The following is a 25,332-nucleotide window of genomic DNA, read 5'->3' on the forward strand; positions in this document are numbered from 1 at the left end:
CAAACAAAAAAAAACAACTTTGCTTCCTTGGCAACACATTTGCTTTTTGGCAGTAGGCACTCTTGAAATGCAGCCATCTAAATTAACATTTTAAAAGTTAACTAATAAAATTAGAAGAGTTATTAAATAACTATAAATGAGCTTTTTACAATATCAAATTTCTAGGTCTGTGGGCATATTTTCTTGTAAATGCTTAAGTGTAAATTAAGTGTGAAGTGTTTTTGTGCTGTACCCTTCAAAAACAAACAAACCCTTACATACTCCAAACAAGTCACCATCACAATTTTCTGAACAAAAAACTCAAACAATAATTTAGACAGTGTTTATAGCATTATAAAATCATTTGTGTCCCTCTCTTTAATCACTCACAACAGCCATAAAGGATACAACAGCTTTAAGAATACAAATAATGAAGACATAAAACTATTTGTGCAAAACTGCATTATTTTACTGTCTAAAATTTCAGGGAAGTAACACCGCCAAAAGCAGAGAGACGATAACAAAGACAAACAGTCATGAAAGCAATGCCATCTTAGCTTGTTCAACCAAGAATTACATTATGGAGCACGTATTTGATAAAAAAGAAAAAACCTGGTGGCACCATGAGCAACAATAATGACAAATGTCCTGGAAATTGCCAGTTGACAGCTGATACAGGTACAGGTCAAAGTCTTTCAGGTATAGCAACTGATTTGGTGAGACCATCTCTAGCATTTCTTTCCATGCAAGATCTATCTTCAACATCTTTGCTTTGCGGGCTATTAATACATTTAAGAATGATCAGTCTTTTGAGGAGTGTATGGTCTTTCCATGCATCTGAAATCTTTAAAACAGCTGGATCATTGACTCCCTGGATTTCCCTACTCCAATCCATTTAACTGCAGAAGAAAAGAAGGTGACAGAACAGTTTTCACTTTTTATCATAAACTCAAATGTGACACTGTAAAAGAAAAAAAAATGTTCTTCTGTGTAAATATCTATGCATCATTAGTAACCGTAGTATTCATTATTAAGCAATGACACTGCATTTCTTTAATATCTCTGTGTCCGATCTCCAAGTGCTTGATCTTGCATCACTGACTTAAAAAGTAACACGATCAGGTCCTAAAATTAAGGCCCCTGCTAGGCATGCAAGTAAGGCATGAAGGGACCTGACGTGCAATCTACCTAACCCCATTTCCTGCCATAAGGGAAAAGGCAATAAAGCAGGATGGGATAAGGCATCAGATCCCATCCTCCTTTATTGCTAATGCAGGGGGAGCCAGGGATCACTATCCCAGACTTCCCCTGCAACGGCAAGTAATAAGCTCCCACTGGTAGGAGACCTCCTGGCTGATCGGACTCTCATCCACAGGAATCCATCAGTTGTGGGCTCCCAGCCCCCAGGGGCACATGGTACTCCCTACAGCTGGAAGCCCCACCAACTGATGAGACTTGTAGCCATGGGGCGCACCTGGCCCCACACATTCAGTTAATGGAGTCATAGTAACCAACCACAGTTATTCCACAAAAATTATGGCTTAATCCTTGTTTTATGACGCCATTAACTACTTTAACATGTGGCCAGGTTACAACTTAAGATGCGACTAAGTTGTTACACACATCTTAAACATAACATGTGGCAGGGGTCTAAGTCTCATAACCCCTTTCAGAAATAGGTGTTAAAACACTGAAGTTAAAATATTTGCCCAACAATCATGTTCTGTGATCAGAAAGAAGCCCATGTCTCCCGACTCCCAGGCAATCTTTCCTCACAAGAAAATGTAAACACAACTAAGTGTTGGTAAATCCATTAAAAAAAACAGAAATTTAATTAAAAGAACAAAAACTAATTGGTAAAAAAGTACACAAATATACTAAAAACCTTTAAGTGTTCCCTATTTTTAGATTTTACAGTTAAAACAAAGCAATACATTAGTGTCAGAGTGACAAGGGACAAATATATCAACTTCAAATTCTATCACTCTAGATGCACATTGAGTAATTTTCACTAATAGAAGGGCAAGAGAAATAGAAGTTAAGTTGCTTCTATTCCAGATGGGTTTCTTTACATGTGAAAGTTTGTTCTACTTACCAGGAACACCAAGCTCCGTTTCTAGAAAGCGAACATAGTTCTGTGCATTTATAGGAAGTTCATCAAATGTTCTTGCATTTGATATGTCTGTATCCCACCCTGGGAGTATCTGATATTGAACCTCTACTTTATTTAAGACTTCTTGGTTTGCTGAAGAGGAAAAGAAAAGTCTGTTTACTATGTAACTAATATAGACTCATATCACCTTAAAGAACCAGTCATACAGCTAGAAATCATTTTAATCAAGCCCCAACTTAGTTCTTTTACTGACGGAACCTCCAAAAAGATTTATTTAATGCTACCCCTTAGCTTGAGGAACAATACTGCAACCAAAATAGCAAAAAGGGCCCTAAATGGTGGCTCTGATATAGATATAGGCAGGGGCTTACCTTTAAAAAAAATAGATCAGTGTCCACATCCTTCAAGAAAATCAATATTAAAGAACCAGCTGCATGAGAACTGAATCTTTTTGAAGAATAGCACTGTTACTCCACATGCTTTCGAGCATCCCATAGCTGGGGCCATGAAAAACAAGGTGGTTGCACCCTGTTCTTTTGTTCTCTCATAGAACAAGGTATGTTAGATTTCTTATTCTATTCTAACATTTTGCTTGTTGATACAGTATATTCATGTGACCTTGTCCATCAACACATACTATAGTACTCAGAGTACTGGGAAGAAGACTGTGCATGTTAAGGGAACAACTGTCAGCTCCAAGATATTTAAACGAAGACTGGTCTTGGTAGACCAGATTACAAAGCACCTCCCTCATGTTTGAGTTGACACAGATGGATGGGAAGTTGTCAATGTCTTTCTGGGAAGTTCTGGGAGTCCACTGCATACATGTAGACAGTCCTTCCAACAATTTAATGAAAATAACCTTCTGACAATCCTGACCAATGTCATGACCCAAAGGGTATGATTATGTGTGCGCTTCGGCACTGCAGAATTATTTCCTTCCACGAGGAGCTTTCTTTGCACGGTGCAATTCTCAGTTGCATAGAGAAAACCCTGGTGCAAAGGAGTTCCCGCCATTCGCATGCAAATTTGTTCCCCACTATTGGCTGTTTCTAAATTATTCCCACGTGGCGGCTAGCGATTGGCTTGCTAGCCGTATAAGAGGCTTGAGCGGTTTCCGCCCAAGTTGGAGGACTCCACAACCATCTAGAGGAGAAGGAGGACTTCACATCTTGTGAAGAACTTCCAAGCGCTGCGGAGCCTAACAAACCCAGCGTGTGCCTTAAGAAGGATATAGGGGCCTGATCAACCTCTAGCCTCTCCCCGTCGCCGCCTAATCCCTCGACGAACCCTTCCCTGCGCGCTCGTTCCACGGAGCCTAGCAAACTTCGTGTGTGTGTATCCAGAGCTCTTTCCGGGTTATTTCAAGAGGCTCGAGTTTTCTACAGGTCTTGTTCGAGCGAGTTTTGTAACTGCGACTTAAAGCAAAGTTTTTCCCTGCCTGCACCGCGACCATCTACGGTGTAAGTAAATAATCTTTAATCAACCACTACGCATCCGTGCCTAATTCTAGTCCGCTGTCCTGCATTCCCCGACCCACGTGCCAGGGCTGCTAGCCACAGCCTGCCGCGCGCCCCTGAATGCCTCGGACCGCTCCCGGCCCGCACAACCAACATGTCTATCTTTTATCTCTCATAAGACACAAAAACTTCAACTATCCTTGCAACGAGTGAAGGTGAAGTCTGGCAAACTGTCACACAAGTGCAGATGGCTACATATCCCATGAGCTTGAAACAAAACCTTTGGATGGGTCTAAACAACAAGTGAGGCAGACTGACAAAGAATCTGTCATGTGGTATATCAGCCCTTCCCAGTGGATGGACCCCTAAGTATGCTGTGTTGAGTAGGGGTTGAAACAGGACTTTAATCTGAGTTGAATGATCCCATATCAGCCAGTCACTAAAAAAAAAAAAAAAAAAATTAAAAAAAAAAATGGGTAAACTTAAGTTTCTGAATTACTCAGATGTGCAGCCAGGACCAGCTATGTACAACCCTCAGGACTGTACAGAAGCTTAAAGTATACCACTCTGAATTGGGAATAAGATATTCATACAAGCAAACTGAGGTAATTTCTATAGATGAAATGACACAGTATGAAAATAAGTGTCTTGCAAGTTTGAAGCAATAGTTTTAAGCAGTAACTGGAAAAGGGCAAATACAGTGCCCAAGAAAGGGGAGAAGGAGGATGCTGTAAATTGCAGACCAGTCAGTCTGACCTTGACACCTGGAAAAATTATGGAACTGATCATCAAGGAATCTATTTTTAATCATCCAGTGGAGAACAAGGTGATAAGGAAGAGCTAGCATGGATTCATCAAAAGCAAGTCATGCATGACCAACCCGATTTCCTTATATGACAAGGTGAGAACAGTGGATGCAATACACTTTGATTTTAGTAAGGCTTTTGACAGTCTCCCATTACATTATCATTGTTAAACTATAGAAACACAGATAAATGAGAAATACAGTAGGGTGGATACATAACTAGCTAGATTGTTATAAATCAACTCATTGGAAAAAACAAGTAGTCATCAATGGCTTGATGTCTAGTTACGGGAAGTATCAAATGGGGTTCTCCAGGGGTCTGACCTGGGTCCAGTACTGTTTAATATCTTCATTAACAACCTAGAGGATGGAATTGAGTGCATACTTAGCAATTTTGCAGATGACACCAAGTTAGGTGGAGTTGCAGAATGTATGGAGGATAGACAGGATTAGAATTAAGAAAGACCTTGATAAACTGAAGGAATGGTCCAAAGTGCTTAGACAAGTGTTAAAATATATGCTATGTCCTGCACTTAGGAAAGAAAAATTGTATGTGTGAAGACAGCCAGATATTCCCCAATCTATGTCACAGTATAGCAGAAGAGCACCTGGGGGTTACAGCAGACCATAAACTGAATATTTTCCAACATTGTGTTTGTTAGAAGACCAAGAGCAACTGAACTGTATGATAGGAGTGTTACTTGTAAATCACGGAAAGTGTTTTTTCCACTGTATTTGACATTAGTAAGGCTTTATGTGGAACACAGTGTTCAGTTTTGGGCACCACGCTCTGAGAAGGATATGGAAAAATAAAGAGCGGAAAGTCTAGCAATACAAGTGATTACACGTCTGGAAAACATGACTTAAAAGGAAAGGCTGAAAGAACCGGGATTATTTAGTCTGGAGAAAAAGGAATGGAGTGGAAGGAAAGGGGTTTGACAGCAATCTTCAAATACCTGAAGTGCAGCTATACAAAGGATGGAGATAGCTTTTCCTAATATTCAACCTAAGTTTCCCTTGTTGCAGTTTAAGTCAGTTGCTCCTAGTCTTGTCCCCTGCGACAGAATATTCTCTCTCACTATGTAGGTGGTTAACCACTTGTGGTTATGACTAAGAGAGGTTGTTGAATTGACATCTGAGGAAGTCTTTAAGAGAAAGTTAGACAAGTACTTGACTGGAATGGTTTAGTCAGGGATAATCCAACCTCGAGCAAAGGGTTAGATTAGACCAGTGTTTCTCAACTCATGGGTTGCAACCCAAAAGTGGGTCGGTTGCAAGAATTTCAAAGGGTCACAAGCTGTGGCAGGGCAGAGGGGTGGTGGGAAGGCACCTGTCCCTTCCAGAGGAGGAATGGGGTAGGAGACAGCTGTGTGGCTGGGTTGGTGGCATCAGGCTGGTGCCCGTGGATACAGGGCCACTACCAGGCTGCCTGGCAGGTTGCAGCAGTCCCAGCCCAGGGCAAAGCGGGGTGCCACAGGCCTATTCGCCTTCCTCTAGCCTATGCTGGGACTAGACTCGCTCCACTGCCGCTTGCATGAGCCAGAGCTACTGCAGCCACGATGCTCTGGCCTGAGTGGGACAGGAGCAGCTGGGGGCCTCTCCAGTGGGTGAGGGGGAAGCAGGGGACTATGGGTCAGGCACCAGCAGGGCCAGGGGTGTGTGGGTCAGGACAGGGCATCGATCTTTGCAAATGGGTCCTGGTAGGAAAAAGGTTCAGAACCACTGGACTACATGACTTCTTGAGGTTTCTTCCAGCCCCACTTTTCTATGATTCGAATTTATGTCCCAATTTAACAAGTCCAATTTGGTCAGAAGTGTTTGATAGTTTGACATGCTTTTGTAAGCTGGCCAAGTAATATGAATTTTGACCAAGGATATTGACCTCTTTTACAGTCCTTGTCCTTTGGTTAGTCTCTGTTTAAGCATCTCCTGGAGGATGGTTGTAACTTAAATCCCAGATATCACAGGCTTCTAAAAATGTTTATAAAAAATAAAGGAAAGAAGGTAACGCCTGTCTGCCATTTTTCACTCAGTTTCCAAGACATGATCCATTCTCCTGATAAATTCTTGAAAGAGCTGGTATTAGGCAGAACCAGAATACCATAGCAGTCATAGTACTGTCAAATGAGGAGGAGACTTTTCTGGAGAGATTCGATGTCTGCCTCCTGTATGTCTTTCTGCTCACTTTCCTGGCTGGTCTTACGAGATGCCTGCTGGATAAAATAGGGCTCCTTAAATCCTGAAAAGGAAAATTACCTTGATTTTTATATTAGGGAAAGAAAGACTGTATTCTCTGTAGGATCTAAAAGGCCACCCTGCATGGTGTTTTGGTATGGAGATACAGGGTATGTATCCCCATACAGACTGAAGTATAGAAAAGTTTTGATTTGCAAGCTGTTGTTTGCTGATATTGCTGTACTGATAGCCCACACAGAGAGCTACCTGCAAAGCCTCATGGGTCATTTCACTCATGCCTGCCAACAGTTCGGTCTTACAACCAGCATCAAGAAAACCAATGTTATGGGCCAGAACACTGATTTACCACCAGCAATCACAACAACAATCTATTGGATTTTGCAAGTAAATTTACATGCCCTGGCTCCATTGTTATCAACAGCCTGTCACTTAAGGCTGAACTGAATACTCATATTGGCATAGCACAGGGCCGGGCAATTATTTTGGACAGAGGGCCGCTTACCCAGTTTTGGCAGGCTGTTGAGGGTCGCATGGGCAGCCCCATCCCTTGACAGGTGCCCCACCCCCTGGTCACCATCTTGGGACCAGTGTCCCAATGTCTTGGGACCAATGTCCTAGGGCCAGCACCGGTGGGGCGCAGGAGGGGTCTGTGGAATCGGGTTGGGCTACACCAGCAGGGAGAGGGGGGAGCTGGCCTGGCTCCATAGAGCCCCTGCTGGCCAGGACCCTGCGCTCCTGCCAGCCTGCTCTGGGCCCCACCGGTGTTGGCCCTAGGATATTGCATAAATGTAAAACATGGAGTGGCTTTAACAAAGACTCATGGAGCAGTTAAACAGGACCCTGGGACTTCAGGATCCTTACCAGGGTACTGTAAAAAGAAAGAGTGGTTTGGATACTCCTGCTGTTTATACCCTCTCAGATCCTGGACACCTAGGTATGCTACACACAGGTGTGCTCCAAGACGCTACTAAAAAGATTATGGTATTGCACAGACATGCACTAGAAACAGAGCATGTGTGAAAAAAAAAAAAAACGAACAAAAACCAATCATAGGCTTTTGCATGCTGGAAATATTGGAATTTATCCCTAAAGCATCTTGCAATGTTTATCTATTTCCACTGTTTTTAATAAGGGAGTATTTTGATAAAAGGATTAACAGCAAAGGGTTTACTGATAGTCTTGATGGATTAATTTGCCCGAGGAAGAATTTACTATGCGTTTGCAAATCTGTCTGCCTGTAATCTTTTCTTTCTATTCTGTACATGCAGTTAGAACAGAATAGGTGCATTTTAAAAACTGTAAGTAAAGTCTAAGATATAAAACACTGTAATGAATGCTTGAGTCAACAACTTATACTGCATTTATTTTGTAGTGTTGTATGAAGATAAAGAGGATGGATTTAGATAGCAAAACCAATTTAAAGAGAATCAGACCAAGCCACATGAAAAAATAAAAGCAGATTTTTTAAAACTGCTCCCATATTCTCCCACATACGTTGAGAATTTAAAGAATTCTAAATAAGGCCAATCCTGAATGTTTTTGAAAATCCTACTACACAGTAGCAACCTGCCCCTGGCCTTGACCACACAGAATTATTATTTTTGTCCTACACAAAGAATAAAGTTACTTAGCTTTTTATTTATGGATAAATTCTTACATATAGATAGATATGCTATTGATCAACCACTTCCATAAGAATGTGATTATGGGGACTAAATAAGAACATACATTAGTGCTCTAAGTTCCTTAGCAGGAAGATTTAACTGGTTTGTTATCCATGCCTATCAACTGCCTGCTTTGTTTTCCTCTAGAAACCAAAATAATCAAAACACTTACTGAAATATTCAACTTACATTCAATAAATATGTTGTTCATCTTTGGATAAATAATAAGACAGGGATGGAAGCAATCAGTTATAGCTTCTATGGGTTTAAAAATATTTTTTTTCCAACCACCTCAAATATCTACACACTATCACACATATGATTATAAACATGGCTAACATTAATTCATGCAATCAGATAGGTTTGTCACTTGCTATTAATTAATCTCTGTCTGTACTATTCTTAACATTAAAGTGTGAGTAGCTCCAAAGATCTCAGGTAATAAAACTTGGGACCTTTCAGAGCTAACATCTATACACTTATATACTTATTAAAAGGTGAAAACTTCTAGCTATTCAATGGGGTACAATGTTTCCCTTTATCCCTAAAAATCTCTCAAAACTTCAAACCTTAAAAATTCAGCATTACAATGGAAATACAATTTTGAATAGTTTTAAATATATACATTTATTAGAACTACTTTTCTCTTCTCTTCAATGATTAGATTCATTATGGTAAATTGTATTAAGCGAGTGGAATAAAAACAGCATTGGCATTTTTGTTTAAAAACTGTTGGATATTTTAGAATTATTTATTTCTCAGTAGGAAAGCCTTTTGGGCCACTGTTTGAGAAGTTAAAAAATGGCTTTGACACTAGTTCAGTCCCAAACTCTCTGGAGTTCATGTACATGCATGCACAGTGTCTGTTTGCTTGTGAACGCTACTATGACCTCTCAAGAAAGTAACTGTAAATAGACTCACCAGGAAAATGAGGTATGATTTCCCCATCTAGTTTGTAAGCAACACCCACTTTGATTTCTGGAAATATGTCCAAGATATCCAATTTGGTAAGAGCCAACCTATTAAAAAAACATAATTGCTTTGTTAATACTAAATGTATACTCTAAACTAAATTTCAGCTATCTTATAACACGAAAAATTAAGATCGAAAATTGGCTAGAATTTTTCTAAAATTTTAATAACCACATTTCTGTTTTAAAAGAAGGCTATTCAATTTGAAACAGGGCCACTGTTAACCCAGTACAAAGCTTACTAAAGGCAATAAGCAACTCTGGACTTGGCTCTGTATAAAAAAGGACATAAGCTAAGAAACAGTATTCCCTATTAAATAAAGGGACTGGTCTGGGGCATTAAGTGGACAATTCTAATTGTTTATTCTGCTTTGTATGGAATGATTTTAACAACTATATTAACATCCAATAGTAAGCAAGAGTGTAACTACATAAAAAAAATTGCAAGCATCTCTATTCCCTTACAACAGCCGACAAGTGTCCAGGCAGATGGTAGTCTCTAAGGTCCCACCCTCACCTCACTGGTTTAACGATGCACAAACTTTTACAGGCAACAACCTACTTTGTCAGGTGCTATGAACAGATACCCTGGCCCCCCATGGGCAGATGGGAAGTGCAGATGGTATGGCAAATCATGTATAACACAACGCATTTTTCTCCAGTTAGAGAGAAACTAGATGCTTTACTAATATACTAGGGGGCTAGCACAAGTTATTTAGTTCAAAAACAAAGCAAAAAACAATATAACTAATGGAATGTGAATGTATTTGCTAGGGTATATATAAGGGTTAAAAAGCACAATGTACTAGGCAAAAAATAGTCAAATGACACTGTGTCATTAGTCATGTAGTCATTATAGTTAAATGTACGTTAGTTATTCAGGAATCTAGCCTTCTTGAGTGTCCTGACAGTGCCTCCAATACTTCATGGTCAGTCATTCCTACATCTGAGTTGATATTACCACACCTGAGTGAAGGTTTTTAGCTAGAGTCTGGGTGGAGAAGGAATCACAGAGGTGCAACTGGCACCACTGCACTCCCACTGGATCCATCCATCTACCCTGCTCTACTTTTTCCCCCTAACAAGTGTCAATATTGCTTATGTTTGATTAAATATTTTTGTACTTTACATGCATTAGCTCACAATTTATGAGTTTTATGCTCTAGGTCTATAAAGCTTAGTGTAGCTGAGGTATGATTAAGTAATACAGGTTTCCCTAGCCAACTGCAGGGGTTAAGTTCCTGAAAGTTCCCATGGTTGGCAAAACTGTGATTGGTCAGACAAAAGGTTTATGGGAAAAATGGGGCTAAGGACTTAAATATGAACAATAAAGGAACATACAGTGTATAAAAATCACTTTTATTTACTTTTAATAGTGTAAATAAAGAAGCTGCTTGCCGCTGTTCCTTACGGCCCTGCTTCCCTCTCCCATGCCCCAGCATGTCAGGGAACAGGAGCCGCTGCTTGCCCTGCACTGCCTTGGCAACACACCTCCTCCGTGCGGGGCTGCAGCAAAAGCAGCAGTGCAGGGCTGCACCCCTTAAAGCAGCAGCAGGCATAGGAGACGCATCTCCAGGGCAGCAAGGGGGCGAGCAGTGGTGAGATCCCCACGTGGCCCCACTGTCCTCAGCCACGCTGGGTTGTGCCCACCAGGTGCTGGAGGCCCTGGAGGAGTCAAAGGAGGGTGGGAGCCCACTGGCCCCCAGGAGTGCGTGCGATGGCAGGGAGCTTCCCTGCCCCAGCCTGCAACAGGCAGCAGGGGGGAGCAGGGGCAGGGGCTGCAGGTTTAGGTCCATAGCCCTGGCAGCCGGGGGGGCCCTCCAGTAGGGCTGGGGAAGCAAAACCATGGATACTCAAAACCGTGGTTGGTGAGGGAAACCTATAGATCATGCTGTAATAAATTATGTTGATAAATTTAGCTTGCATAAAACTAAACAATTGTGGAAGCTATATACTGCATTTGTTTAACAAACAAATGAAAATTAAAAGCACTGTTCAACAGTTATTTGTATTCCAAAAATGTGCAATTCTACATACAAAATGCGTCCCAGATTTGGTTAGGTCACAAAAATAGGCAAGAAAAAGGAAAATTCAAGTACAGGCTTATATCTATACTGGTTTACCCATTAAATAGCTTCATCTGAGCTTCTTTCACTGATTTTTAATCTTTTACCCTAACAAAAATCTGATCGTTATATGTGGCCTTTTCAACCTCTTACATTCTGCCATGAGTGCCCTAAGACTTCCTGAGGGATGCCCAGAAATGACAAGCACTATAAGCTACATGTAAGCAGTTCCTGCAATTGCCCTAACAGTGAGTGACAGGGTACTATAATTAAAGGGACAGTGAAGCAAGAATTCAGAAGCATGTGCAACACTGTAATATAGACAGATGTGACAAATGCAAGTCAGGGGGTGGGAGGGTTGTTAAACCCTTGCAATTTTTCCGCATGCATTTTTTCAGAGACAATTCTGCTCCAGTTTACATAAGGCCAAAAATTCTAAACCACAAGGTATCAGTTTTTAAGTGGATGCAAAGGTAGGCAGAAAAGTTAAAAGAGACCCTCAGAATATTACACAGATTAAGACTATTTGACTAGCAAATTGGAACTGAGGCTTTATAAAAATCAATTGGCAAGCTAACAATGCTTCTAGCAACTTCTGTGACAGAAGCACCGACTATACACTATGCTAACAAATGCCACTAGTATAAAAAGTTGACCGATAAAACTGTAGGTTTCCAAAATATACTTACTGGAATAGGGACAAATTATTTTACCTCTATTACACATCAAAATACCTTAAAATATATATATTTTTTAAAAACTTACATGGGATATAAAAAGGGATTTTCATTTAAGTTCTTACCTTTCAATTTCATACTTAGTTTTTTTAAGATCTATTGTTCACAGTACACAACCGCTTTGCAGAAGACTAGGGAACCTTGATGGAATTTCAGTGGAGACAACTGCCAAGCTAACAATCACAACGTAACTTTTAAGCCTGACTAAACTTTGTAGCATCCATTTAAGTAGTGCCAATTTATGCTAGCACTGATGAGCTTCATATGTATACAATTTGCAGTAATCCTTGGTATACTACATATGAAGATGAAATCATCAGCACCACAGATTACTCACGCAGTGAATCCATTAATCATGTGGGCGTAGCGGAGTAACATAAGATCCAACCAGCCACATCTTCTTTTCCTACCAGTGGTCACACCAACCTCCTTACCTCGCGTTTGCAGTAATTCTCCAATTTCCTAATAAAAAAAAACCAGAACATAACCATGTGAGACCATGCTATGTCTCACTGAATTAATAGTAACTTTGTACTTATGAACTACATTTGACCACAAATACAACACTGTTATAATCCTAGCACCTCCCTATTACACAAAGCCCCTGCCCTCCAAGACAAAAAATGCCCAACAAAACACAGACAGGAAGGCAGGCATGCTATTTTCTCAAACATGGCATGTTGATTAAGCAGTGTAATGGCTATTTGCTTCCACAGAGCAATGCTGTGAAACAGGTCACTTGTTGTCAAACTACCAGCCTAGCGAATTCAGCTTCAGATAAAACTGGAAAGCAGTATCTCATGCAAAAAGGCAAACTATTTGTAATAAATAACACCTGCAACTGAACCTTTAGTTAAGGCAAAAAACAGCAGTGTATGTCTCATGTAAAATGCTAGGATAAGTTTTGTACAAGTGACCACATGCCCTTCACTGTCATAAGTATTACTGGTGAATATACAGATGTGCCCAGCTATTTTTCCACCTGTATGACACATTTAGCATGAACAATGCTTACATTATTTTGTTCTGTAGGAAAGGCACCAATTCCAACTCTGGTAGTGTATGCTTTTACAACTCCATATACTTCCCCCACATTTTGAGGTGGCATACCCAGACCCGTGCAAACACCTCCAACTGTACAATTAGAAGAGGTCACGAAAGGATACGTCCCTATTAAAAAAAAAAAAAAAAAAAAACAGAAAAAAGAAAAAACTGAGGAGTATGATACTGTTAAAAAGAGCCATAAATTACTTGTATGATAACCATGAAAAGCGTATTGTGAATTTTGTAAGATTTCATTTAAATATTAAAAAAAAAAAACAATAAACACTCTGCAGATCAGTTTTCTTCATATTTATAAAATTACTAGTACCCTGTTCACTTTGCCTGATCCAATTAAATCAAACTCGATAGTAAAATTTTCTATTAACTGGCACAGGATCAAGCCCAGGCAAAAAACTTTGAGGAGTCATGCAAGCCATAAAAATTGGACCAAGTCATCAGAAAGCTCTGCTTCATTTTGCTACTAAAAATACATTCACTCTGAGCAGAAATATGAGAACCTGAAGAGAGATTGTTGAGCAAAGACTTTACAGATATCTAAAGACAATAGAAATTCGCTGTCTTTTAAATTGGGGGGGGGGGAAGGGGGGGGGGGAGAGGAGAGAGGGTGCTTTATGGGTCATATATACAGGACCAAAAGACCAGCTTCAGAGAAGGTTACTAACAGAACTCTGGCAAAAGTTATAAAACCTTTAGTCTTGGTTCAAGTGAAAGAGTTTTATTTTTTAACACAAAAATGAAAATGTTATTTTAAGATGCATCTAGCATACATACAGGCATCTCGCATCTTACGCGGGGGTTACGTTCTGAAGGCAGCGTGTAAAGGCAAAAATTGTGTATAGTGAAATTGCATATTACCATGCCAGCGGTGACTGCCTCTGCCTCCAAAACCTCCCGCCCCTGCCGCAGAGCCGTGCTTAGAGCTGTGCAGCCAGCAGCAGCGGCACAGCGCGGGGTGGTGGTGGGGATGGCTGCGTGCCGCCCGGCCACCACCACGCCCGGTGGCCGGCCACACAGCTCCAGGCACGGCTCCATGGTGGCAGCAGGAGGCTTTGGAGGCAGAGGCAGTCACCGCTGGCAGCGTGGTGGTGGCTGGGCCTCCAGGTAAGTGGCAGTGCCATGTGCAGACTCAAGCCCCGCCCCCTCCTCCCACCCCATGTATAGTTGAATTCGCGCAAGTTAAACACGCGTAATATGCGGTGTGCCTGTACTCCTTTCAAAAGACCTACAAGAGAGTATATCCCAAGAAGTCATTCACTGATGAAAATTTGGCTCGACAGAGGATTCAGTCCTCAATACAGAAAGAAGGTCTGGTTATTGTGGTAAACCAAATATCCCTAAAAAAGTATCCAAAGCACTAAACAGCTAGAAAATCATTTTTAAGTTTTGTACAGTTCTGGTGGAAAAATCACTTCCTAAAGGAATGTGACAAAAAAAATTACTAATTTACATTTGATTTAAGACTATGAATTCAAGCTTCATCACATGCTAAGAACTGAATGGTAAGAAGCCTCCTTCACTTGAGACTTCAAATAGGATTCAGCATGGATTGGCAGGTGAGAGGTGTAAGAAAGGAGTCACAGCAAAAAAACTAGAACTCAGACAGACCACTTAGAAAAACTGAAGTATCCAGATAAATCTGCTGTGCCGTGTTTTAATTAATCCTCAATATTGTTGAGTTTATTTCTCAAAAGCAGTATTTAACCTGATTCTACAGGTGAGGAAAACAGACAGGTAATATACTTCTGACTTACCTAATGGCTCAGGCTATGCCATAAGAGTCATTGCAATAAACTTCTAGTTCCCAGTTGAGCATATTAATCTAACTTCACTCTCATCCACAATTTAACAGACTAAGTTTTCACTGATATCCAAAGGAAACTTGAGAGACAACCCTGACGCTACAATGGATACATCTGAGAAACGACAATGAAATCTTGAAGACTGTTCTGAACTATCATCACAGGCATTAATGCCATGTCTAAAAACCATGCCACTATCCATCTATGCTAGAGCTGATGGCATTGAAGACAGCTTCATTCAGCATGTTTTATTGATATGCACTGCTTTTGAAAACTCCCCATAAACAGGAAGTTGAAATTATAAAACTTTCATGCCAAGCCAAACCAAGAACTTTTAAAAAGTTTTTCAGATTTGTTAATATACAAACTTTTTCAATATCCAACCCAACTAAAGTAAGGAAGCTGGTGTACACAATATTAAAAACTACTGGTAGAAAACTTGGGGTTTTGTTTTGTTTTTTACTTGATTTCAAACACTTTCCCCCTTTATCTGAAAGGAAATTATTTTTCATTGTAGGCAGAGACTGTTGATATTTTAAACCATTCCTCAATATTTTGAGCTTTTTTGTTTCAAGTTGTTAGGCTGGTAGGAAAAAAATCCCAGGAGGAGAATTATGTGAAAAAGGTTATTAAAAACTTCTTCTAAAAATTGTTAGAGAAATGAAGTGTTTACAGGACAGATTCAAGAAAGGGAGAAGAGAAGAGATGAAAGAAAAACAGGTCTACATGCAGTCCATAAGTCATGCTAACTCTTGCCAACACAGAACCTTAAAGGATTTATAAAGTGAATTCACAATGGAGAACAGCTGCTTTTATCAAGAGACCCGTGTAATTTATTTTGGAAAAGAAATAGTATGCTTCAAGAACAACCAAACCTTTTATATTTCAAGGCAAAGAGCAAACCATTCTATTTACTCCTTGTTTTTTAATACAAGATTTTGAACTGAAGGAGTACAGAAATCTGAATCCCACTTTTGCTGCAAACTACTGAGTTGATGAAAATGAAGTACACACCCATAGGTTTCTATAATATTAAAACCAAATCACCATGTTTTTTAAAATTATTTATTTTAAGAGTGTCAAAACACTCCAGATTAATAATTTCTTAATATAAGATTGTTTTCACTAGAACTCAAAGAAACTTTCATGGCATTAGAAACAAGCTTACTCAATTGTATTTTCATATTACTACATTGATTTATCTTCCTCTGTTCATCAGTTAAGTAATTAATTTCTTATGTTACCATCCTTTAAAGATAAAAATAATAAGGGAAAACCCCGTATTTGTTTAGATGCATAAAAATGAAAAAGCTAAAAAAAGAGTGCTTATTTGTGCTTCAGGAATCAATGATCTAACTCTAAAAAAAAATAAATCTAAACACTTAAAACAGCAGCAACACAATTCAATATATGTTACCATCAGCAAAATAAGCAATTCAAAGGGCACACACTCCACACACACCAACAATTGTTCAAGGGAAGAAAAAGGTTTCCATTGCATAATTAAACTCAGTTATAGTATTTTGGATGATGGGTTTGAGAAAGTTTCCAAACTGTGAGAAGTTCTCAGAGAGAACGTATTCACAGCAGTTCTTCAGGGGCTGCAAACAAAATTCATGCAGCATGGCATGGGGAAAGAGTTCTTTTAGGAAGACGCCTCCTAAATGAGCACCTTAAATTTTACAGAGATACAGGTTTGTCAGCCTCTCTATTTGAAAGTTGTTTTACTGATCTACACTCAACGTATCTTTAAAGTAATGTGTTTGGATACCTTACTATTATCGCAATGCTCATGAAGCCTTTTCCATAACTCTTCCACAAATACAAACCTTGAAATATAAAACTATAAATGCTAAGAGCTTTCAATACCTTGAGCTTTTTAACAGAACTGTAACATATAAACTAGTCAACTACATGCCAAATAGTTCATCTGTATTAGAAATACTCTATGCTAAATTAACCTTAAAATTAAAATGATGATGCAAATGCTTCTCTCATACATATGCACAATTTTACTGGCTTTCAAAAAGTTTCCCAAATGTAACTAACACCTCATTTTCCCAGGCCCCAAGTTAAGAACAATTTGTTAAGTCACCTCAATACATAGCCTATGAGTCAAAGACCAAACATATGCAAATCACTTAATGTCCTCCTTCCCCCTTCTCCTAACAAAATCTGACTTTAAATACAAAGGCTAGGGCTTTTCCATAATACTGTACAAGCAGACTGCTTTCACAACAGACCTATGGACAGTTCCTGGAAAACAAAGCTATACCTACCAAAATCAATGTCCAGTAGTGCTGCATTTGCACCCTCTACCAAGATTTTCTTTGGTGGTCCATGGAGAGCTTCATGCATGAAATGAACACCATCCCGCACCATTGGCTTAACTCTTTCCATGTAGCCCTAAGTAACACAAACAGTGTTTTAAACATTGAATTTAATTTGCAAGTTATAAAAACAGAGTAAATAAATGTAAGTTTAATATCTAGTATATACCAGTTATAAAAATTCACTGCAATAAAGCCAGCCAGAGAAGTCAAGAGTACCACTCTGCTGTGTAAGTAATCAGGTTTGATTTTTTAAGTGTTGTTATTGCCCATACTGACAATCCACTCATTCCTTTGGCATGCAGAAAGCAGAGAAAAGAAAGCAATGCTAAATACATTGAGAAGAAATTCCTTCTAGACCATTCTAAAGATATTAAGCAGCTGCAGAAGGAAGCCCACCCAAGTCCTTTCTGACCAGGAAGATAGGGCCACTATGTGTTGGTAATGAGAAAGGGGAACCTTAGGATTTGTGGTTTGGACATGAAGCAGGGGTTGTCAACCCTGGCGGTACTTGGGAAGGCCTTAGGGGCTACACGCAGCCAGGCGGGTGCGGACGAAGCATCACTGAACACCGCTGCCTCCCAGGAACAGAATGGGGGAGCTTGACTGCAGCCACCCACCACCCCACGCTGCCACCATTTCATGTCCAGCCACTTGGGGTACATCTATTAAAAGGAGTTGAAAACCCCTGACAGAGGCTGTCTCCCTAGAAGGAAAAAGAATAAGCAACAAAGGAAAAATTTTGAAGGATCCCAGGACTCGTGATGAGAACACCTGGGCTCTGGGTCAGGAGTGGGGGACTAATTTGCACATGGATACTTTAGGGGGGGACGGGGTAGACAGTATCTGGAGTACACACATTTACTAAGCCTTTCGGATTTGGACTAGTATCATGCATAGTTTATACTATATATAAACAGTTATAAAGTGCTGCTTAAAGGTTTGTTTATGGAGTACCTGTGTTAAAACCTGTAGCAGTTTAAGAGAGCTATAATAAATCAACTGTGGCTGAACTAAGTCCATGGATACCCATGGTAATTTGCCTATGTGCAAATGACTACAGGCATGCTTATTTAAAAGTCACTGGGTGTGTCTACATGTATGCTTTAAGGCACAGCAGCCTATTTTAATGCACCATTAAAGAATGCACAAAAAACCATGCTATTATACAAATACACAGTAAAATAGGCTACCTTCAGCGTCACTTAAAAATCATGCACTCACACTGGAGGTACTAAATTTTATGCCCATTAGGAAAAGCGCATTAATGCATGTGTAAACATACATTGTTTTCAAATTTGCCTCACTTCCATGTACAAGGTAGGGGAAGGGGTAGAGCGCAAGGGGGCCACCTGACCCCCCTTAGATTTATTTTCCCTGATGTAGCACTGGGAGGGGGACATATTCAAGGCATTCCTCCAATTATTACACTCTATACCTAGAAAATTATAACAAATTTATGATCCTGAATATAAGATTATCTTATATTAAAGTAAACACTGTACCTTCAAATCCCCTTACTCTATGGTAAGACCTGAAGTAGCAATTGTACTCTAAACATACACAATTCCTTTTTAGTTTATAATAGCCTTCCTGAAGGAGAATACTCCAAAAAAAGAGTGCAAACAATGTCAACAAGCACAGTCTTCTTAAAGTAAGAATTAGCAGCCTTTAAATTATGGATATCAATCTCAGATTCATGAGAGCCATTTTGAAAGAAACTTCTCACACTGAAATATGACAATTACTAAAAGCAGAAATTGTTTTACCTTGAGTTTTTTCAATTCCCCTTCAATATCTATCTCTAAGGTAGGATATATTGCTTTGTACTGATTGGCTAACAGTTTGAACCTGAAAAACAAGAAATTATCTTTAATAGTTTTTGTCAAACACATTTTAAATTAAATTTGCCACACCTTGAACCCCTTGATATAAAGCTATTTTGTTATTACACCATAAAAAGGAAAATTCAGAGGCATTCATTTAAGACATTTTAAAATACAGAAATCCCATATCTATATAGAACATACCAAAATATACTATTACTGCAACCAAAACACTGTTGGCCTTTTTACATATAGACATATCAAATATATAGAGGTTATGCTGGAAAACATAAATTTCAAATATAAAAATTACCTTTCAGAAAACTCATCAAAATCAGAAACAAGATCACACATTCTGAGTCCACTTCGAGCTGCTTTTGAAGAATATACTGGACCAATCCCTTTTTTTGTAGTTCCCAAACTTTCAAAAAAGTAAAAATGATGTTATTCTCAAAATTAGACTGAAAATTAATTTTAAAAGCAAATCATGTTATGAGTAATGCAGTTTCATTCTTAACATATACTAGATACATTTTTGCTTACTTTTAATTAAGTGCTTTCACATTTTAATACAAACCCCCATTTCAAAACATTCATACCTGTTTGTGAACACAACTCTCTCACTTTCCCATATATACAGAGCTTTTCTTGAAAAAAAAAAAAAAAGTATTTTTTTCTGCTTGACCTACATCTCTTTCTAAATGAAAATGTACTGATAGTTGCTTCTTCAAGTGTATGGTCAAGGAAATAAATCTACTGTCATCCCTTGGTGACGTAAATGGAGATTAACAAGTAGGACTCTGTTTTTGAAAGCTTTCACACATCTAGAGGAAGAAAATCCTCAGAAAGGAAAACTGTACAAAGGATCTTCCTCTCATAGTATCATAGTAGCTAGGGTCAGGAGGGACCCGAACAGATCATCTAGCCTGACCCCCTGCCACAGGCAGAAATGAATGCTGGGTTCACAAGACCCCAAACAGGTGATCATCCAACCTCCTCTTGAATTTGCCCAAAGTAGGGGTGAGGACCACTTCCCTGGGAAGTTGGTTCCAGATTTTAGCCACCCTAACTGTAAAATATTGCGTTCTGATCTCTAACCTAAACCTATTCTCCATCAGCTTATTACCATTGTTCCTTGTCACCCCAGGTGGCACTGGGGAGAAAAGGGCTCAACCTATTTGCTGTTGATCTCCCCTGATGAGTTTGTAGGCAGTGATCTAAAGTGATGGAAAACGAAGGACTGCCTTAGAATACACATAGGGAAACTTTCTTTTGAATACTATATTCTACACAGGAACCAGGAGAGCACAAACTTTGCTCAGCGTAGGAGTCATTCATATCTAAAATGTTCAAGGATTGGAATATAAATGGACGTATGCTACTGCTATAATCTAAAAACTTGAGCAACTCATTCAATGAAATAAGATATTAGAACAGTTTTTTCCTGAAACCAGAGGCAGAAAAATCACCAAGCTAACAGCATCACAACAGACAATTTTCTTGGTCTCTCTTGATATCAGAAAGGAAATACTACTTCAACCTTGATCTACTGAAAAGAATGAGAAAGAAGCTAATAAATCTGCAGTCTGTATAAAGCAGACGCCACAGTTACATATCAGATAATCCTGAAGATGGCTAAGTAACTCTATGCTTGATTTCCAAGAAGGACTTCATGGACTAACTTTAAGTAATACTACTAAACTTTTATGAAACCCTGGAACAACTACAGATAAAAATCTTGATGTACTTTGCAAGTATTGTTTCAGAAGTAAGCGAGCCAAGAATTTTAGCAAAATCTTCCACAGGGATTCTTCTAGCACTTCTTGAAAGTCAATCTTATATCATAACAGAACTTGTTTGACAAAAATAAACATTTTGTGCTATTTTTTTTAAAAAGGGATCAGTTTGCTTAGCTTTCAAACCATTCATTAGAAACACTCTAATAAGAAAGCTCAAGTAAAAAACAAATGTGAATTAGCTAACCCAACCTAAAACAAAAAAGGTTAGACTGATACCCAGTCGCAGCATCCACTGGCAGATGGACATTTTTATCCCTGTACAGTGCTAGTAACTTGTTAACTGGTTAGGGATATTAATTATCAGACTTAATTTAAAACGCCATTCTGCTGGAGTATCACAAATAACTGCCTTGAACTCTGAGTCATTGAAGAGGTTGCAATAGTGAGACAGAAAAAGTGAGATCAATAAAAGGTTAGAGTGGAGTTCAGAGTGGGAAGTCGAGGAAAAAGGATCACATTATGTTTATATTTAGACAAGATGTAACATGCCTTTTCTTTACAGAGTGAAAGTTTTTGTTCTAATAAAGTTTATTTTATGAAAACAGTTTGAGTAGAACATGAGTGAGGGAAGATTATTTAAAAATAGAGTTGATGGGGTAGATAGAAGGAAACTAGCTTGAGGAATGGAGAGTAAAAACAAAAAACAAAAATAAGGATCATGGAGGGGCAGATAAGCAAAAAAGGCAAGTGGTTTAGACAAGGCGATTGCTTTTTACAAAAGGCTAATAAGCTTTAGTGTGTTCAGTGCTGAAGCTGATGGAGAATTCAGGACCATCAGATTAAAACGTGTAACAGGGCTGAGATTTTTCAGGTTCTGTCCCCAGCAACACATTGCAACTGGGAGTGCGCCTTACAAACACGCAAGGAGACAGTCCCTAGCACAAAAAGCTTACAGTTGGAATATACAAGACAGCAGGTGATACAAACAAGAGTACAAAACAAGACAATAAGGATGAACATACTAGGCCTTTGTCTTAATACCAGCTGCATAACTATTGTCAAGATTTTTTTGTACATACCACACCAACAAAAAAAGCTGATGAAGAAAAATTTGAGGGAGAACAACTAATGTATTTTTCTCACGTCCCACACAAATCTCACACGCACCTTGGTTTTATGAAGGCAGAATGAAGGGAAAAAAAAGATTTCTGCAGAGTTATAGCCACACAGAGAGCACAGTTAGTTTAATTTTTTAGCTCGTGCACCATCCCTTTCCTACTCAGGCAGAAAACAGTTTTAACCCTTTCACAGTTGAACTGTCAGAAACTCTTGCCTGCTCAGCCCAAAACTAAAACGGTGCTAGATACTTCTGAAGACTAGACTCCTTCAGGTGCATCTACTATTTTGGAAAGAGCTCAAAGTCTGCCAGGCTGTGAAATAGGAGATAAGAAACCAAGAGTAGCTAAAAGACAGCAAAATTGCTGAAGACAGGGTAGCTTGATTGGTGGAACACCAAGACTATTAAAAAGAGGGGGATGATAACCCTTATGGAGCAAGAAATCAGGTATGTTAGCAGAAATCACTTGGCAGGAATCAGGTAGGTCACAATGAGCCATGGAGGCAATTGATTCCTTCAGCAATTCCTGAACAGAAATAACTGCTGCTGCCAGACAATCAGTTTTACACTTTGGATGGAGCAGGAATCAAAGCTTGGTGTGACAACATCATTGTGCCCCCCTAGATCTGCTCCTTCTGAATTCCACCTCCTCCTCCATGTGACTGCTGGAGGAAAGTGAAAGAAAAGAAGGAACAGCCATCTTACAGTGTATTTCCATGCTTCCATTCTGGGCAGAAATCAGCAAGGGTAGCATGGGGAAATGGGAATGCAGAAAGCACAATGCAGGGGGGAGTATGGGGAACAGGATGTGCGGTGAAGGGGAGAACACAGGGAAGAGGCACACAGTACTGGGAAGAGCATGGGGGAAGGAATGCGTGGAGTGAGGGGAGTGTGGGGAAAGGGTGCAGAAGAAACGTGGAGCATGGAGTAGGGGGATCGCAGAGATCACAGTGCAGGGGGAAGTGTGGGGGAAAGGGTGTGAAGCACAGAGGGAAACACAGGGAAAAGGGCACACAGTGTGGGGCGAGCATGGAGGAAGGGGTGGCAGGGGACCACAGGTAAAAGGGATGTGTGGAGCAGGGGGAGTGTGGGGAAAGGGGAAGAGCATGGGGAAAGGGATGTGCAGGACGTGCAGGAAGTGAAATGCAGGGAAGGAGCATAAGGTGCAGGGGGAGCACAGGGAAGGGGAGTGTGGAACAGCAAGGAAGCCACTGCAGTTCAAGCCTTGCCCCCAATTGAGGCTGGAGGCTGAATCTGAAGCAGTGGTTATTGCCTGGCTTGGCTGGGTGCTCTATGCCCCCAGCGGAGACAAAGTAAGAGCAGCTGAAAAAGTAAGGGAGGAGGGTGGCAGACACAAATGGGAGACAACTGGTAGGAGGCGGAAGGCACCGAAATGGGACAGGCAGAAGGGGTGAAGGCTACCTGCCTTCCAGCCTCAGCTTTCCCTCGGGCAGTAACAGGAAGGATGAATATAAGAAGACTCTCCAATAACTAGGCTGTAGACATGTAAAATTAAAACAACTTTATCATTTTTCGTATCTAGAATCTACTAATTATGGGGTTGTCTTAAATTCAGGGTCATCTTAGACTTGGGCAAATACAATAAATAATATAGGCCAGTATATGCAGTGTTTCATTTTAATCATTCAAGAAGGTCTCTCACAGCTAACTGTGTATCTGACTTATTATAAATGCTATCTGATATTGATTTGTATGAGACCTTAAGTTTATTCTCAGCTACAAGCTGGGATGTAATCACTTGCTCACGAGAAACAATTAATCACCTCCTTTTCACCTTGTTTTTTAATTCTTAAGGGACTTAGAAATAAAAGATGCCAAGCATTGGACAAAACTAAGCATATCATTTGAGGACGGCCATAGGTAAAAGCAACTGAAAGCAGTTACAGTGAATTTTCTTAAAAGCAAGCATCCATTTCAAAGGTCATAATCACGAGCAACATCTTTTACTGGCAGTATCAGCAGCGGCAGACTGCATTACTCTTTCACTTATATAGAGAAGCCCTCCAGAATAAGGCTAAAATAGACATTTCAGAAAGCCACAGTTCTGAGCTCATTTTCTGCTATTCATTTTGCCAGCTGCTTCCATTCCCAAGACCCAGCAAGTTCTTGGAAACTTACAAGTTAAGCAGAAGGTATTTCAGTTTTAAAACTCACAAGAAAACCCCCAAAAATGGAGACAGCAAGCAGCATGCAATATATAGCATAAATGTTTAAGTATGCTTCTGAAAACAAAATAAAGTGAGTACATGTCATTTCAATCCTGCCAGCCTTGACAGTGTTTCCAGGCTGAAAATATAGTCTGTCAAAACATACAGGTCCAAAGTAAGCTAATTTAAGTACTATGAAAGAACAGTCAATTTAGCGATTTCCATTAAACAAAAAGAAGGGGTATGACCCACACTTCTAAAAGCATGATCTTATTATCTCCTACTAATAACAAATGGGTCTGAAATGAACCATGGAACATTTTGTTCAACTTCAATAATTCCTTTTATTACTCTATTGTCTTTAGTTTGTCAAACATGTTAGATTCTTGTTGCTGTGTTTGTTCTAAAACTTATGCTGTCCTGTATTTAACACACAAAATAAAGTTACATACTTCTTTCCTGCTTGCTCTTGTCTTTGTTGTTCTTGGATGCCATCAGCAGCTTGATGAAAGTCAAATACTAAATAAAATAAAAAAAACCCTTAGAATGCAAATTTGCATAAAACTTTACCCTAAGCAAACAGAAATGAAAGATTCTTTCTACAAATTATTTTTCTAAGAATTCAAGTCTTTTTTCCCCCCCTCATAGGGAGAAAAACAACACTTTAAAGTATAGCACTACAATAGATTACAGGTCAACTGATGCCTCTGTAAAAGTTTATTTTTCTCAACACACTGAATTCCTGAAGGTCAAAAAACAATTACCCCAGACCTCAGATTTACTATTTGTTGCACAAAAAGGAAGGAAAAATACACAACACAGCCAACTCAAATTTAATAAGAACTCTAGCATTTCTCTAACAGTAATTTTGTTTTCTATTTTCACTTCTTCCCTATGATTTTAAGTGATCTAAATCCTTAGTTCAGCCTAGATAACTTGGACCATTTTTTAATTTTCTTGGAAAAAAGCAAGACAATCTTACTGTTTTGACTGGTTACACTGCTTATATCAAATTAAGACCTTAATTTTTACAGCCATAGAGGAACAGGGGCAGAGGAAACAAGGGAGCTGGAAAGCTAGCTAGTGGATGAAAGAGGGGCAATTAAAAGGGCAATCAAGACACATCCTGCCAATATTTTTAGATGTACAAATTAAAGAATATTCTTTGTAAACTGGATATTCAAATATCCTAAGAGCTTTTATGCATAATGATCTAAGCCTCTTAGAAAGACTCCTCTTTTTAGCATGTATGGAATAGAACATGTTATCCCCAAGGCAGCCATGGAATATGCCTAAT

The 25,332-nt window shown here is 39.4% G+C and overlaps 1 protein-coding gene across 3 annotated transcripts in view; it reads right to left on the reverse strand.

Annotated features, from left to right (window-relative positions):
- Positions 1–308: 308 nt before the first annotated feature.
- The window catches only part of ADSS2 (adenylosuccinate synthase 2), a 61,359-nt gene continuing 36,335 nt past the window's right edge, over positions 309–25,332 (reverse strand). For all 3 annotated transcript variants that reach the window (XM_019500616.2, XM_006269480.4, XM_019500617.2), the window contains exons 5-13: positions 24,488–24,554; positions 19,325–19,432; positions 18,955–19,036; positions 17,135–17,261; positions 13,007–13,161; positions 12,329–12,453; positions 9,139–9,236; positions 2,075–2,224; positions 309–878 (exon numbers count right to left, since the gene is read on the reverse strand). In XM_019500616.2, the coding sequence (XP_019356161.1) occupies positions 826–878; positions 2,075–2,224; positions 9,139–9,236; positions 12,329–12,453; positions 13,007–13,161; positions 17,135–17,261; positions 18,955–19,036; positions 19,325–19,432; positions 24,488–24,554 (965 nt within the window). In that variant the 3' untranslated portion in view covers positions 309–825. The remainder of the gene's footprint in view (positions 879–2,074; positions 2,225–9,138; positions 9,237–12,328; positions 12,454–13,006; positions 13,162–17,134; positions 17,262–18,954; positions 19,037–19,324; positions 19,433–24,487; positions 24,555–25,332) is intronic.

The sequence above is a fragment of the Alligator mississippiensis genome, chromosome 1 (assembly GCF_030867095.1).
Source record: "Alligator mississippiensis isolate rAllMis1 chromosome 1, rAllMis1, whole genome shotgun sequence".
NCBI lineage: Eukaryota > Metazoa > Chordata > Crocodylia > Alligatoridae > Alligator > Alligator mississippiensis.